General features: G+C 48.0%; 1 protein-coding gene across 1 annotated transcript in view; it reads right to left on the bottom strand.

Annotated features, from left to right (window-relative positions):
- LOC137430349 (receptor tyrosine-protein kinase erbB-4-like) overlaps positions 1-14,312 on the bottom strand; it is a 724,268-nt gene that overhangs the window by 76,297 nt on the left and 633,659 nt on the right. The window contains exons 20-21 of the mRNA XM_068121152.2: positions 2,970-3,155; positions 272-427 (exon numbers count right to left, since the gene is read on the bottom strand). Of these exons, the coding sequence (XP_067977253.2) occupies positions 272-427; positions 2,970-3,155 (342 nt within the window). The remainder of the gene's footprint in view (positions 1-271; positions 428-2,969; positions 3,156-14,312) is intronic.

Below are 14,312 nucleotides of genomic sequence, written 5' to 3'. Positions count from 1 at the left end.
AACATGCCTTCCAACAAAGCACCAGAAAGAAAGAGGTCAAATACTATCAATGAGTATAATTTTTACCAACCAAAAATCATGATGTAAATAAGGTATCATGTGTGAGGAGATATGAAGATTCATTAAATGATAAGCAGGTATTATATTAAGCTACTTAAGATGCAAAAAAAAAGAAAACAAGAAAAAATACAGAATCAGATATAGAAAACATTGGGTGGTAACAGTAGAAGTATGTTTTAGATAAGAGGATAATAAAAACTGAAATGGAGACCTTTCCCCCATCTGCATGATATTCCATCTCGTTGACATCAAGGAGGCGAGCCAGTCCAAAGTCTGTGATTTTGACATGTTGAGGAGTTTTCACAAGCACATTTCTTGCTGCCAAGTCTCGATGGACTAAGCGACGTTCCTCTAGATACAGCATTCCCTGAGAGTAAGAGGAAAAAGGACAATGTTGGAAGGCGAGGAAGGGTCATTGCAAATTATGTCAATTTATTGGAGCTGAATTTAGGAGAGCCTTGAAGATATTGGTTCCTACTCGAGATTCTCATTTATTTGTAAGTCGTCTATTGAGATTAAAATCGGTCAATGAGCCATGCATTCTTGAAGTTGCTGCACTCCCATAAACCCAACACTCAGAAGCGTAATCTCTTCTGCGGTTCCGACATAAAAAAAGAGGCTGAGTCAAGTTCAATTAGTACTAAAAGTTGAACATTAAGAGGCTTTTACAGGTCTTTGAGGACTCATCACATAAATGTTAATCAGTATATTAATAAAGACAATAATGATAATCTTCATGTAAATTCCAACTCAAGCTGCAAGTAAAGGTTTTTCTTTGTTTCGCTTTTAGAATGAAGGTTGCAGGTGAGCAATTGCAAGCAAAAATTCTTCCTTTTGAAGGCCATCTTTAAATTACATGCAAACAGTGGGGTTTGAGCACATCTATTATATATAGGGTGTTTATAAAGTCCCTATTTATTTCAGTGAAATAACGGTTTTTATTGACTTTTACTGCAGAACCCCATGAAGATGAATGTGCAAGAACGTGTTATGGTGGTAACATTGCGTATTCAAGGAAAGAAATACAAATAAATTAGAGAGAGGTTTGAAAGAAAATGTCATAAGCCAGGTCCTACAGACAAGACAATACGCGAATTGTTGATTTGTTGTTGAAAAGCTCAACATTCACTTTTGAAATGATGGAAGAACTCGGAATGGATAATGTTGATGCCAATTATTATTTACAAGCAGGATATTTTACCATCTTTTTAGACAAACTGACCCCAACAGGGTTAACGGGGTTTTTTCACGAAGCGAAAGGTAGGGTTAAGCGATCGGTTGCGTGCGTACGTGTGGCGTACATACATTTTGCATTTTAAAATTCATTTTCTCAGCAAGCATTGGTCCGATTGACAAGAAATTTTCAGCACAGAAGTGCCTCATCCTGTATATTTTTTAAAAGATAACTATGACGTCATAGGTCAAGCGATACAGGCACCATCTTAAAAAAAACGAAAAAAGTTGCACCTCTATATCTGCGAAACCGCTCCATGGGAAAAAAAATTGAAACGTGCCCTCATTGTAAAGAACTCCACATGGGAAATAAGTGTTGTTAACGATGATGTCATTGGTGCCTTAATTATGACATCATAATTCATCAAGTACAACACTGAGTCCAATCAGTTTGAAATTTATTGAACGTGATCTACGCAACAATGACATTAGAGAATGCAAATGTATGATGTCATCGGTCACATGGTCTGGCAGCCATTTTGGGTCAAAGAAAAAACCCTTATAAAACAGAAGAGTTGGCTCGCACCAAGTTGGCTGCATGGGGCAAGTATCCTATGAATACCATAAAGTTTGATAATGTCATTGGCATGGAGAGGCAACAAACAAACTGGGCAGTTTCTTCTGAAATCTTTAAAAAGGTCACGCATCGATATTCAATGGCAGTAACCCAACCACCCAACCATGTCCTTACATGAACCTCGATTTCTGTATAGTTCTGTATAAAGAACTATCGTCGTCGAGTCTTTCCTATTCGTAGTCAGAAGTGAATAAGCTCGACTCGGACGTTGGATTTTGGGCAACAAAAGGAAAGTAATAAACATGGCACATGGGAAATTGATGAAAATACCCACGAGATGTCCTTATAAAGTCATCCATCAACACCTTGTTTACATGTTTTTTTGTTTTTTAAAAATACTAACACAGCATCATGTTTCTTTCGCAAGTGAATAATTTATCGTTGAAAGATACAAGCTTGCAATTTCTTGATTTCTAACCTTTTTCGAGGTTCAACAACACCATGTGTATGGTGTGTGTGGAGTCAAAAATCAACCACCGTCGATTCAAAACGCTACCTGCAAGCATTTTAAGATGCAATTTCATTGTGGTCTTTTCCTCTGTATGCGACATCACTCTTTTCCAAAGGCAATTTTCGAGGATGGCATGAGCATGTCATAAAATTGCCATTTCACAGCATCTCACAGACAAACAAACAAACAAACAAACAACCAAAATCAAATTTTATTGTCAATCATTTTCTTACGGTATGTAAAGAATTTCTCGACCAACTTATTACCATGGTTCAACTTTCAAGTGCAGCCGCGCTATTCTTTTTAATCCCGGTATTCAAAATTTCAAAATCTCACCAAAAACTATGTTGGCAACAAATTAATTTTATCATTTGCTCCATGATCTGAGACATCATCAATACTGCCAAATTCACAATCAAAATTTGAATTTCCTTGAAACAATATTGTTGTTTTGGCCTTTCAATGCAGATTTAATTGGCACCTGCAGTAGTTGCAAGCATTTGTTGGTCACCCCCTATTTTTCACAAAACTAGTTTACTAATTAAGGTGCATTTATGACCTCGCAAGCTCTTAATGCGGTAGCTTTTGAAAACAATCTGCATTGATGAATGTCCTTGGAATTCCTTACACATATTTACAAGGCCTCACCTTTGCAATCTGTACAGCCCAATTCAGTAGTAACTGAGAACCGATGGAGTCACGATGTTCGCGGACGTACTCGAGCAGGCAACCGAGTGGCATGAGCTGTGTGACAAGCTGCACTCGTGGTGTCAAACATACTCCCAGCAGCCGCACCAGATGAGCATGACTCATGCTCGCCATGATGTAAGCCTCCTGACAAAATAATTACAAAGGAAAGACATCACTTAAAGATTAACTGTCCACTTTGAAAGACAGTGGGGGCAATGGTGTTAGATCATTAAAGCAGATACAACTACAATTTGAACTTGTAATGTATTCCTCAATGCAGGAGCTGTCAGGTAAGTGGTATTACCTTCGCCAGAGCAGAGGGTATTGCATTTGGGTCCATTTGTCTATTTGTCCGCATATCATTTGTCAACGTAGACTACTGTTTTCACACATTATCTTTTTTCAACCGACAACTTCTATAAAATATGTCCTATTAGAATGTGAGTACGTCTATAAAGTATGTACGGTACAATTAGAATGTGAGTACATCTATAAAGTATGTATGTTAACAACTAGGATGTGAGTACGTCTATAAAATACATATGATAAAACCACACAAAACAAGTCCAGGCGAGGGTACACAATCTTTGATTGCTTGTTCTAGTTTTATCCTGCAAAGAGGTAGAAATAAATTTTGGGAAAATTGAAAAAAGACAAGCAACATTCTCACCATTGCAAACCATTTTGCAAATCCACAGGTTGCATATGACCTTCCTGTGCTTTGTATTGAGCTCTAGTATGTGAGGTGGGAGGGCATCCCGATTCAGGATCGTCTTTGACTTTAAAGATGATACTGTAGCGGCTACCGCTGGGTTTTCACAATCGCCTTGCACCTATCAAGGACGCGGAGCGATCACCATGCCGGGCTCGTCCAGGACGCCCGGGCAGGCTCGCCCTCAACTTGCCAGGCCGCAGCCAGGACGCTGGGCCACGCCCCCTCTCGCCTTTCCTGGGCAAACGCTCCGGGATAATATGTATATATATTGCTGCCCGATAAACGGGCTTTTCAGAGTGCCTGAGTGTTTGGTTTGATTAAAGCAACTCGGCTGAATTCCAGCTTTTTGTCGCGTCCATTCTTCCGATCGACGTGGGAGCCCCAGCTCCTTCATTGGTGACCTACCGACATGGACACGGCAGTCGCCCTTAAACTGCCTACCTTCTGGGAGGCTCACGCGGCGGTTTGGTTCGCACAGGCGGATTTCCTGTTCGCCCTGCGAGGCATTACGGCCGACGACACCCGCTTCCACCATGTGGTAGCAGCGCTCGGTTCGGCCACCGCGGCCCGCGCCCTGAGCCTCCTCGAGAGCCCGCCAGCCGCTGACAAATACGGCGCGATTAAGAAGCTTCTCCTCGACGCTTTCGCCCTCCCATCGGCGGAACGCGCACGGCGCCTGCTCGACCTGCCCGAGCTCGGCGACACGCGCCCTTCCGAGCGAATGGACTACATGCTTTCACTGCTCGGCGAGCACTCTCCGGCATTCCTGTTCCGGGAGCTGTTCCTCCGTCAGCTGCCTAACCCGGTACGCCTCGCCCTGGCAAGCGCGACGATCACAGATCCCCGGGCCCTTGCCAGAGAAGCCGACAAGATCTCCGCCGCAGGTCAGCACATCGCAGCGGCGACATGGGACCCACCGCCGTCCGACGCAACACCCATGGCGCCCGAGCACCCGGCACGGTCGACGACCGAACTGCCGACGCAATTGGCGGCCGCTACACCGAGCCGACCACCTCCAGCACGACGACTGGGGCCTTCACCTGACCAAGCGTGGTGTTACTATCATGCCAGGTTCGGACAGAAGGCCCGGACATGCCAACCCCCGTGCACCTTCGGCAGGCCGGGAAACGGCCGGGCCGGCGTTCATTACCAGCCATGCATGAGCGCCGGCCACACGGGCAACTTACTGTTCATCACGGATAAAGCGTCCGGACGGCGCTTCCTGTGCGACACCGGCGTCCAACTGAGCGTCATACCCGCCTCTGACCAGGACAGGCAGTCCGCGGTTTGCGGCCCCTCCTTGGTTGCGGCCAACGGATCGACCATCCGCACCTTCGGCCCGCGCAACGTCACCCTCTGCTTCGGCGGCCAACGCTTTGCTTGGACGTTTGTAACCGCAAACGTGCCCATGGCTCTGCTAGGCGCCGACTTCCTCTGCGCACACGGACTGCTGGTGGACGTCCAATGGCGTCGTTTAAACAACGCCGAAACCTTCAGCTCCCTGGTATGCACATTGAGCAGCTCCGCGCCGACCGAGCTGGCATGCGCCGTCCCGGCGGCGAACGAGTTTGCTCGCCTGCTCACGGAGTTCCCGGCCCTCACGCGGCCGACGTTTTCGGCCGTCGCAGTACGGCATGGGATCGAGCACCACATACCAACCACGGGCCCGCCGGTCTACGCCAGGGCCCGCCGCCTCGACCCAGCCAAGCTCGCCGTGGCGAAGGCCGAATTCGACGCGTTGGAGCACCTCGGCATCGTGCGGCGCTCCGATAGCGCGTGGGCCTCGCCACTGCACATCGTGCCAAAGCCGGGGGGTGGATGGCGCCCGTGTGGCGACTACCGCCGTCTCAATGACGCTACCACCCCCGACAGGTACCCGATCCCGCATATCCAAGACTTCTCCGCCCGTCTGGCGGGACGGGTCATTTTTTCGAAAATTGATCTCATACGGGGATATCACCAGGTACCTGTCGGGGCGGCCGACGTCCCTAAAACGGCAGTCATCACGCTGTTCGGCTTATTCGAATTCTTGCGGATGCCGTTTGGTCTCAAGAATGCGGCTCAGGCGTTCCAGCGCTTGATGGACGGCGTGCTGCTTGACCTGCCGTTCCTTTTCGTTTACCTGGACGACATCCTCGTCGCCAGCACGTCCCGGGCCGAGCACCTCCTCCACCTCCGAACACTGTTCGGGCGCCTCAGCGAGCACGGCCTCATCGTCAACCCGGCCAAATGCCACTTCGGCACGACGGCCGTTGATTTTTTGGGCCACCACATCACCAAGAACGGGGCCGTGCCGCTGCCAACCAAGGTCGAGGCCATCACCACGTTCCCGCGTCCCCGCACCATAAAGGCCCTGCAGGAATTCCTGGGAATGGTGAATTTTTATCACCGCTTCGTGCCCCGCGCTGCTCAACTCATGCGGCCCCTCTACGAAGCCTTCCGGGGTAAGCCGGCCAAGCACGACATCGCCTGGTCCGCAGCAATGGATGCGGCCTTCCAAAGCTCAAAGCGGGCCCTCGCCGACGCAACACTGCTCGCTCACCCGGTGCTCAACGCTCCCATCGCCCTCACCACGGATGCCTCCGACTACGCGGTGGGCGCCGTACATGAGCAATGGGTGAACGGGGTTTGGCAGCCACTCGCTTTTTTCAGCCGGCAGCTCCGGCCGAACGAGCTCAAATACAGCACGTTTGACCGGGAGCTCCTCGGTCTACACCTGGCCGTCCGCCATTTCCGCCACCTCCTGGAGGGCCGACCTTTCACGGCGTTCGTCGACCACAAGCCGTTGGTTTACGCCATGGCCAAGGTCACGGAGCCGTGGTCGGCCCGCCAACAGCGCCACCTCTCCGCCGTGTCGGAGTTTACCACGGACATCCGGCACGTCGCCGGCAAAAACAACGCCATGGCCGACTGTCTTTCCCGGGCCAGCGCGAACGCGGTCCACCTGGGCGTGGACTTTGCGCTTATGGCGGCGGACCAAACCACCGACACCACGGTGCAAGCCCTCCGGGCGGCAGACACGGGCCTCCGCCTGGCCGACATCCCCTTCGCGGACACTGTCCTGCTCTGCGACGTCTCCCAAGGCCAGCCTCGCCCCATCGTGCCCGTCACCTGGCAACGCCGCATCTTCGCCTCCCTCCAAAGCCTTTCCCACCCAGGCCGGAAAGCTTCCCAGAAGCTGGTGTCGGCGCGATTCGTCTGGCACGGCCTTCGTCGGGACGTCCGCGATTGGACCAGCACCTGCACGGCCTGCCAACGGGCCAAGGTCCACTGACACACCGAGGCCCCGCTGGCACCTTTCACCGTGCCCGAACGACGTTTCGACCACGTCAACGTGGATCTGGTGGGCCCCCTCCCCCCGTCACGGGGGTTCACACACCTGCTCACCATGGTGGACAGGACCACCAGGTGGCCGGAGGCCGTTCCCCTCGTCTCCACCACCACCGCCGACGTGGCGCAGGCTTTCATCGCCACCTGGGTCACCCGCTTCGGCGCACCGGCGGACATCTCGTCAGACCGCGGACCACAGTTCACCTCCGAGCTGTGGGGCGCGGTCGCCCGCAACCTGGGGGTCAAGCTCCACCGTACTACGGCCTACCACCCCCAAGCAAACGGGTTGTGCGAGCGATTCCACCGCTCCATGAAGGCCGCGCTCATGGCCGGCCTTCAAGACGGCGGTTGGGCCGACCGGCTGCCGTGGGTCCTTTTGGGCCTCCGCACGGCCCCCAAGGAGGACCTCCAGGCATCCACCACCGAGCTTGTCTATGGCCAGGCGCTACGCGTCCCGGGCGAATTTGTGCCCGACGCTACCAGTCCCTGGTCCGCAGCTCACCAGCGCTCGGACCTCCAGGAGGCCGCCCGACGGTTTGCCCCCGTGCCAACATCCCACCACGGTGACCCCCAGTCCTACGTCCCCCCAGCACTTCGCACAGCGGAGTATGTTTTTGTGCGTCACGACGCACATCGGGGGCCACTCCGGCCGCCGTACGACGGGCCCTTCCGGGTGCTGCGACGGGACGACAAATCGTTCGTCATCGACATCGGTGGCAGGTCGGACCGGATTGCGGTGGACCGCCTCAAGCCGGCGCACATGGACGTCGACCACCCACCACGGGTGGCCCTTCCGCCGCGGCGAGGCCACCCCCCGTCCACGGTGCCCCCCACTCGACCGCCCACCACCACACCGGACCCCCTCCCACGACCCGCCAGGGGTCGCTTCGGCCGGGTCATCAGGACCCCCCTCAAATTGACCCTGCCGGTGCAAGTCGATTCTGGGGGGACGTGTGTAGCGGCTACCGCTGGGTTTTCACAATCGCCTTGCACCTATCAAGGACGCGGAGCGATCACCATGCCGGGCTCGTCCAGGACGCCCGGGCAGGCCCGCGCTCAACTTGCCAGGCCTCGGTCGGGACGCCCGGGCAGGCTCGCCCTCAACTTGCCAGGCCGCAGCCAGGACGCTGGGCCACGCCCCCTCTCGCCTTTCCTGGGCAAACGCTCCGGGATAATATGTATATATATTGCTGCCCGATAAACGGGCTTTTCAGAGTGCCTGAGTGTTTGGTTTGATTAAAGCAACTCGGATGAATTCCAGCTTTTTGTCGCGTCCATTCTTCCGATCGACGTGGGAGCCCCAGCTCCTTCAATACAGAGGTTTTACATTTAGCTTAATGTGGTATGCCAGCAAATTAACCTTCATCATGTTTAACTCCACCACCAGTTGGATGGAGGTTATGTTTTCACCCCTGTCTGACTGTTTGTGAAAAGGATATCTCAAAAAGTTGTGCATGGATTCGGACGAAATTTGGTGGAGAGGTTGGGTGTATGAAAAGGACAAAATTATTAGATTTTGGTGAATATTCAAATCCGGATCTGATATTTTAAAAGTGATTCTTCACCATTGAGAGATGGGCGCAAAAACCGATATATATCAGGATATCTCAAAGTTATGGCCTGATTCAGATAAAACACGGTGGGCAGGTTGGGTGTATGACAAGGATGAATCGGTTCGATTTTGGTGAAGATCTGAATCTGGATCCAGATCAGAGAATTTTTATACTTGACTAGCTGGATGCACCCGGCATTGCCCGGGTTCTTTTTGAATGAATTTAATCTTCTGTACATAGGTCTGACGCGAGCCCAGTATCAGTTAGTGCTCAACGATTCCTTGTTCTTTCTTCTGTCGGGCCCCGCGAGAGAGAATTTTGAAAGCATGTGTTGCAATCAGTCAGATATTCCTATTAAGTGCATAAGTTGTACTTCAAGATAATTTTGAAAGAAGAAGAAACTTTATCGCGAAATGGGCCCAGCCCGGCCGAGGTGGCCTCGCCCGGCCTCACCACCTAGCCTATAACATTCCCGGGGCCCGCCATGACATTTTTAGTTCTTTTTGAATGCATTTACTACTATAATTCAGCTTTTACTCGCGGCCATAGAAGATCGACTACGATAATTCAGCTCAGCTTTTAATTGCGAAATGGGCCCAGCCCGGCCGAGGCGGCCTCGACCGGCCTCGCCACCTAGCCTATAACCTTCCCGGGGCCCGTCCCGACATTTTCAGTTCTTTTTGAATGAATTTACTACTGTAATTCAGCTTTTACTCGTGGCCGTAGAAGATTGACGACTATAATTGAGCTCAGCTTTTAATTGCGAAATGGGCCCAGCCCGGCTGAGGTGGCCTCGACCGGCTTCACCACCTAGCCTATAACCTTCCCGGGGCCCGTCCCGACATTTTTAGTTCTTTTTGAATGCATTTACTACTATAATTCAGCTTTTACTCGCAGCCATAGAAGATCGACTACGATAATTCAGCTCAGCTTTTAATTGCGAAATGGGCCCAGCCCGGCCGAGGCGGCCTCGACCGGCCTCGCCACCTAGCCTATAACCTTCCCGGGGCCCGCCCCGACATTTTTTGTTTTAGAGGTTTCCTCCTATCTTTCACCGTTCAGGAGATTAGCGCGTGCAGACAAACAAACAAACAAACAAACAAACAAAAACTTTCTTTTATATATATATAGAAGAAGATATATATAATAATGGAAGAAGATAAGTGATTCTTCACCATTGAGTGATTGGGCCGAAAACACGATATAGCATATTTCAAAAAGTTGTGGATGGATTATGACAAACCTACACGGATGAGTTGGTTAGGCAGCAAGAACAAGTGATTAGATTTTGGTTCAGGTCTGAATCCAGATCCGGCCTATCAGTGGGATACAAAACAAACTTTCCAGCCTGGCAGAGGCATGCTCTCTGCCGAGTGCTGTTCTCTTACAATCTGTTACAATCTTAGCTCTCTGAAGATCACAATAAAGATGGTAGTGGTTTATGAGAGAAAGCTATGACTTGAAAATGAGTGATCTTTACTCAAGCACGTATTTATTGCATTCCCACCAAAAAAATGTTTTTTTAATTATTAAAAAAAGATTTCTTCGAAATCGAATGTAATGAAAGAGTGAGGTTATGCAGAGGGTAAAACGGCAATGCATCAACAGTGGGGCAGCCAGGCTCCAGGCAGGGAAATTAATGAATAGTAAAAGATGAAGAAGAAGATGCACAGAAACATGCACAGAAACAAGCGCAGAGAGCATGCAGTCTGTTGAAGGCCCCATGAGCCCAGTGCAAAGCACATGTGAAATCACTCAACGAGACGTGCAAATTCATTACGTAAACAAATTATCACCAACAATTAACAAAAACTGTTAAACAAGACCATTCCAGAACAGCTATCCTCAAGTTTCCAAAACAGCCTCTCAGAGCAGGGATAGTACATCTGGCCATGAAGGAACCCAGAAACTGGAACCAATTGGATTTAATTATTATATAAGTGTACTAAAGTGTCTTTCATCCATCTCTATGATGTTCGCCTTTTCAGAACAATATGACGAGAAGTAGGATTTTGCTTCTGCTTTGGTTTCCTAAAAGCCAGAATCTTGCCTATTTGCCGAATTATCAGTCCCCATGTTGAGTCTATGTGTATGGGAAACATAGAGCCTGGAGGATTGGAACCATGTCACCTTCACTCCTCCCATTCACCCATTGATCCTTCCAGGGTGTGGAGGAAAAACAAACAGGGCAGAGCGACTCTGTCGGTGGGGCAAGGCAAGACGGTCTTGAAGCAGATACAAGGCTTGCTTTTTGTGTGTTTGTTGCAAAGCTGCTGAGCTGAATGGTGTTCTGGCTGCTTTTTGTGACCAAGCCCTGTCTTGAATGGCCCAGTATCCTGGCTATCTGCTTGAGTGCAGGAATGTTCCTTCTGGACCTGGGACCTCCAGATACAGGGTAAGGCTGCTGAGGTGAAAATGATCAGCTGAGCCTGTCGGCCTGTTCATTACATTGAAAGCAAAGCACATTCCACACGTGGTTTATATTTATGCCACGTCAATTCTACTGCACCCAGGCAATAATCTGGCCATGACCATGCTATAGTACTAGCACCAAAATGGCCACAGAAATTATACCATGATCAGGTGTGTCATGTGACAAACTCCCTGACGCCTCATAGTTGTTTCTCATCCTCACCAATTCCAAAATTCTCCTCGATTCCAAAAAACAACTCGAGAGTTCAGAGAACACCTTACTGCATGCAGTCTTGAGGACATGGGAATGGTCCTTTAAATTATGGCTTTGCATTTCTGAGCACAATCTATATTTCCTATGAGCCACCATTTTGTCTGAAAGTGCAAGCGGCAAATCTGATTGGTTGAGATGGCATAAAATGGCGTAATATTTTTTCTAAGTATTGCAAAACTGGAGGTTGGTGGAAGTGGCAATAAGGTGGTTTGTCTTCTACAGTGTTCAAGTCTATAATTCAATTGAAATAAAAGAAAGCTTTTAAAGGCCGCCGTTGATTCGCCTTCTTTTACGCCACCTGATTTAACTCATTAAATTAGTTCTTCGTGCCGGTTGTTTGTGTCCTTTATGACATCCCTAAAAACAGTAAGTTTCCTCTTTGGAAAAAAATTCAATTTTGTTTCACTGCCAGGCAGACAGAGTAAAACAATTCTCTGCCCTCTGCACATGTGCAATCGGGACAAGATTCCATACAATTTGTCAAATTCAGAGCCAAATACTGCTAAACTGTAGGTTTGTGTTCCGATTCATGCTCCAATTTGTGTTGCACAGTGTTCAAAATATGGCATTTAATTGAAATTCAGTTGTTCCTCGGTCACAGAAGGACGTCTGTAGACAGACAGACAAAGTGAACCAACAGGGATGTTAGACTGTCATTAATCACAAACAGTTCCTCCACCAAATGCTTTGTTGACAGTGTCCAGGAGTTCATAGTTAAGGTAATTGATTTTTTCAAACTTCAACAGGAACAATATGCAATCCAGGTGCCATCCTATTATAATTTTGGTTTAATAATTCCACCTTTTCTTCAGTGGTGATGGAGTTGTTTTGAATTAGAAGTGGCTCCACTGCTATGGTGGCAATGTCATTATTCATTTTTTTTTTCATCATTTGAAGTATTGCCCAGGAGACCTCCAAAGTGGCTTCACCATTTCTCTATTCTGCAATTTTTTTTATTTTAATGCCATGGTTTGCTGCACTTTCTTTCAGCGATTTCATTAACTACCTCCCGTGCAGTTTTGTGCCAGTGGGTCTGAACACAATTGTTTTCGTGTAGCATATGGATAATCTTATGTTGTTTTCTTTCTTGCCTGACAGCAGACATATTTTACCCAGTTCTTGGAAGGTTCTAAATAAATTATGACAAGTTACTGACTATAGACATGACATCATCCTCCCAGATAACTTTTTTTTTTCAAGGCTCAATTTGGGTAAATAAGCTCAACAGTAAAAAATATTGCTAAAACTAAAAAGGTTATTTATATAACCATTGATTGAACAAAATCTCCATCAGTAGCTTCAATGCGGACACCAGATATGTTTTAACCTCGACGGAATAACAAGATTATGCATATCTTCTTTTTCGATCAAACCTGATCAGTCAATTGCATGACATTTTCTGACATGTTTCATGTCCAAGAGACCCAACAAAACTCAATAAGACATGATACAATGATCTGAGAAATGTTTTAGAGAAACAGTGCCAAAATTTACAATCATGGATACTATTTATCTTATTTTTTTGGGGATTCATAAACAGAAAAAACATAAAACATAAAGGGAGCGGGAGACACGAGGGGGAGGAAGAGGGAAGCACAACAACAGAAGAGAACAGGGACATCGGTAGATCTGTGAAAGGGAGAGGGTGGTGGAGGGGGGTACACAGAATAAAACAAATAGACACTATTAGGAATTTCAGGAATGAAGTCGGAGATTGAAAGAGGTGGATTTGGGGTGAAATTAGCGGGGGTAGAAAAGATCAAGGGTTTGGATGGGGGAAGATAAGAGATGGTGGTGAACAGCTGTTTTAAAGACCTGGAGGGAGGAGTGGGATTGAAGGGAGTGGGGGAGTTTGTTCCAGAGGCGGAAGAAAAGAGGAATGAAAGAGTCAAGGTGAGCAGAGAGTCTTGATTTTCTCAGTTTCACCAGAAGAGGGTTGCTGGTAGACTTTGTGCATCCTGAAGGAATATTTGGGGGGACAGAGCACAGACAGAGTAGGGGGAGCTAGGCCAGAGAGGAGTCGGTAGTAGACAGAAAGACCATTAACCTGCCTGTGGTGAGAGAGTGAAAGGCCCTCGGAGTTAGCTTCATCGCGGGAGATACTAATGATTCTGAAAGCTTTGGTTTCTACAGCGTGAAGCCGAGCTCAGTGTGAGGCATGAGCACCAGCTCAGTGGGGAGAAGAGTACTCCATCAAGCTGCGGATGAAACTATGATGCTGTGCTTGGGTGTAAAGGCTAAAGTTAATATCAACTTCCAATATAGTTCGACGAAAACGTCAGACATACAACAATTTTTTGGATTCTTACAATTAATGATTGTGGTTTTTGGGACTTCCATGAAAATGAGCAGTGATAATTCTCGGTGAAACTTTCTCTGTGTAAATTACAAAAATTGTATCATGAGAACAAATATGGTATCCTACTCCACTAAGACAAGCATTTACCTTGTTCTTTATTACAGAACTAGTGATGGGTTTGTAATTTTACTCAAGAGACTCGTATGAATTCGAGTTTCTTCACTGAAAATTTTATGTTCCTGAATAGGAATAATTTCAATATTGCACTATTATCTGTGTCGGTCTTTTACGCTTCGAGAAAATGCTGCATTTACTTTGATCTGCTGTATCAGCTGTAGAAGCGAGTGTAATTTTAGTTTTATGGCGAACACTTAAAATATTTGTTTGAGTTGACAAAATTCTGAAATCAAGAACATTAACCACTCCTTTCGCGTTTTCAGATGCATCGGGCTGCAAAGGATGTTTTTACTCGGCTAGGGGGAACAAACCTGGCCAGGTCACCACTCCGACACAGGATACTCGAATGGCTCATTCTTCCCAGTAAGCTGGTACTCGTTTTGCCGACCTCAGAAGGATAACGGGCTGAGTCAACCCACCTGGTGTTATCTTAATGGCACGCCAGTGCCTCAAACTCAAGACATTAAGCTAACCACCTTAACCGTTGATCCAACACAATGATTTTCTGAACATAAATGTCTGGTGGATAAGTAAAGAGAAA

This window comes from Myxine glutinosa, chromosome 6, assembly GCF_964187855.1.
Source record: "Myxine glutinosa chromosome 6, kmMyxGlut1.1, whole genome shotgun sequence".
Taxonomy (NCBI): domain Eukaryota; kingdom Metazoa; phylum Chordata; class Myxini; order Myxiniformes; family Myxinidae; genus Myxine; species Myxine glutinosa.
The sequence above is the reverse complement of the archived record's forward strand: the minus strand, read 5'-3'. Positions and strand labels throughout refer to the sequence as shown.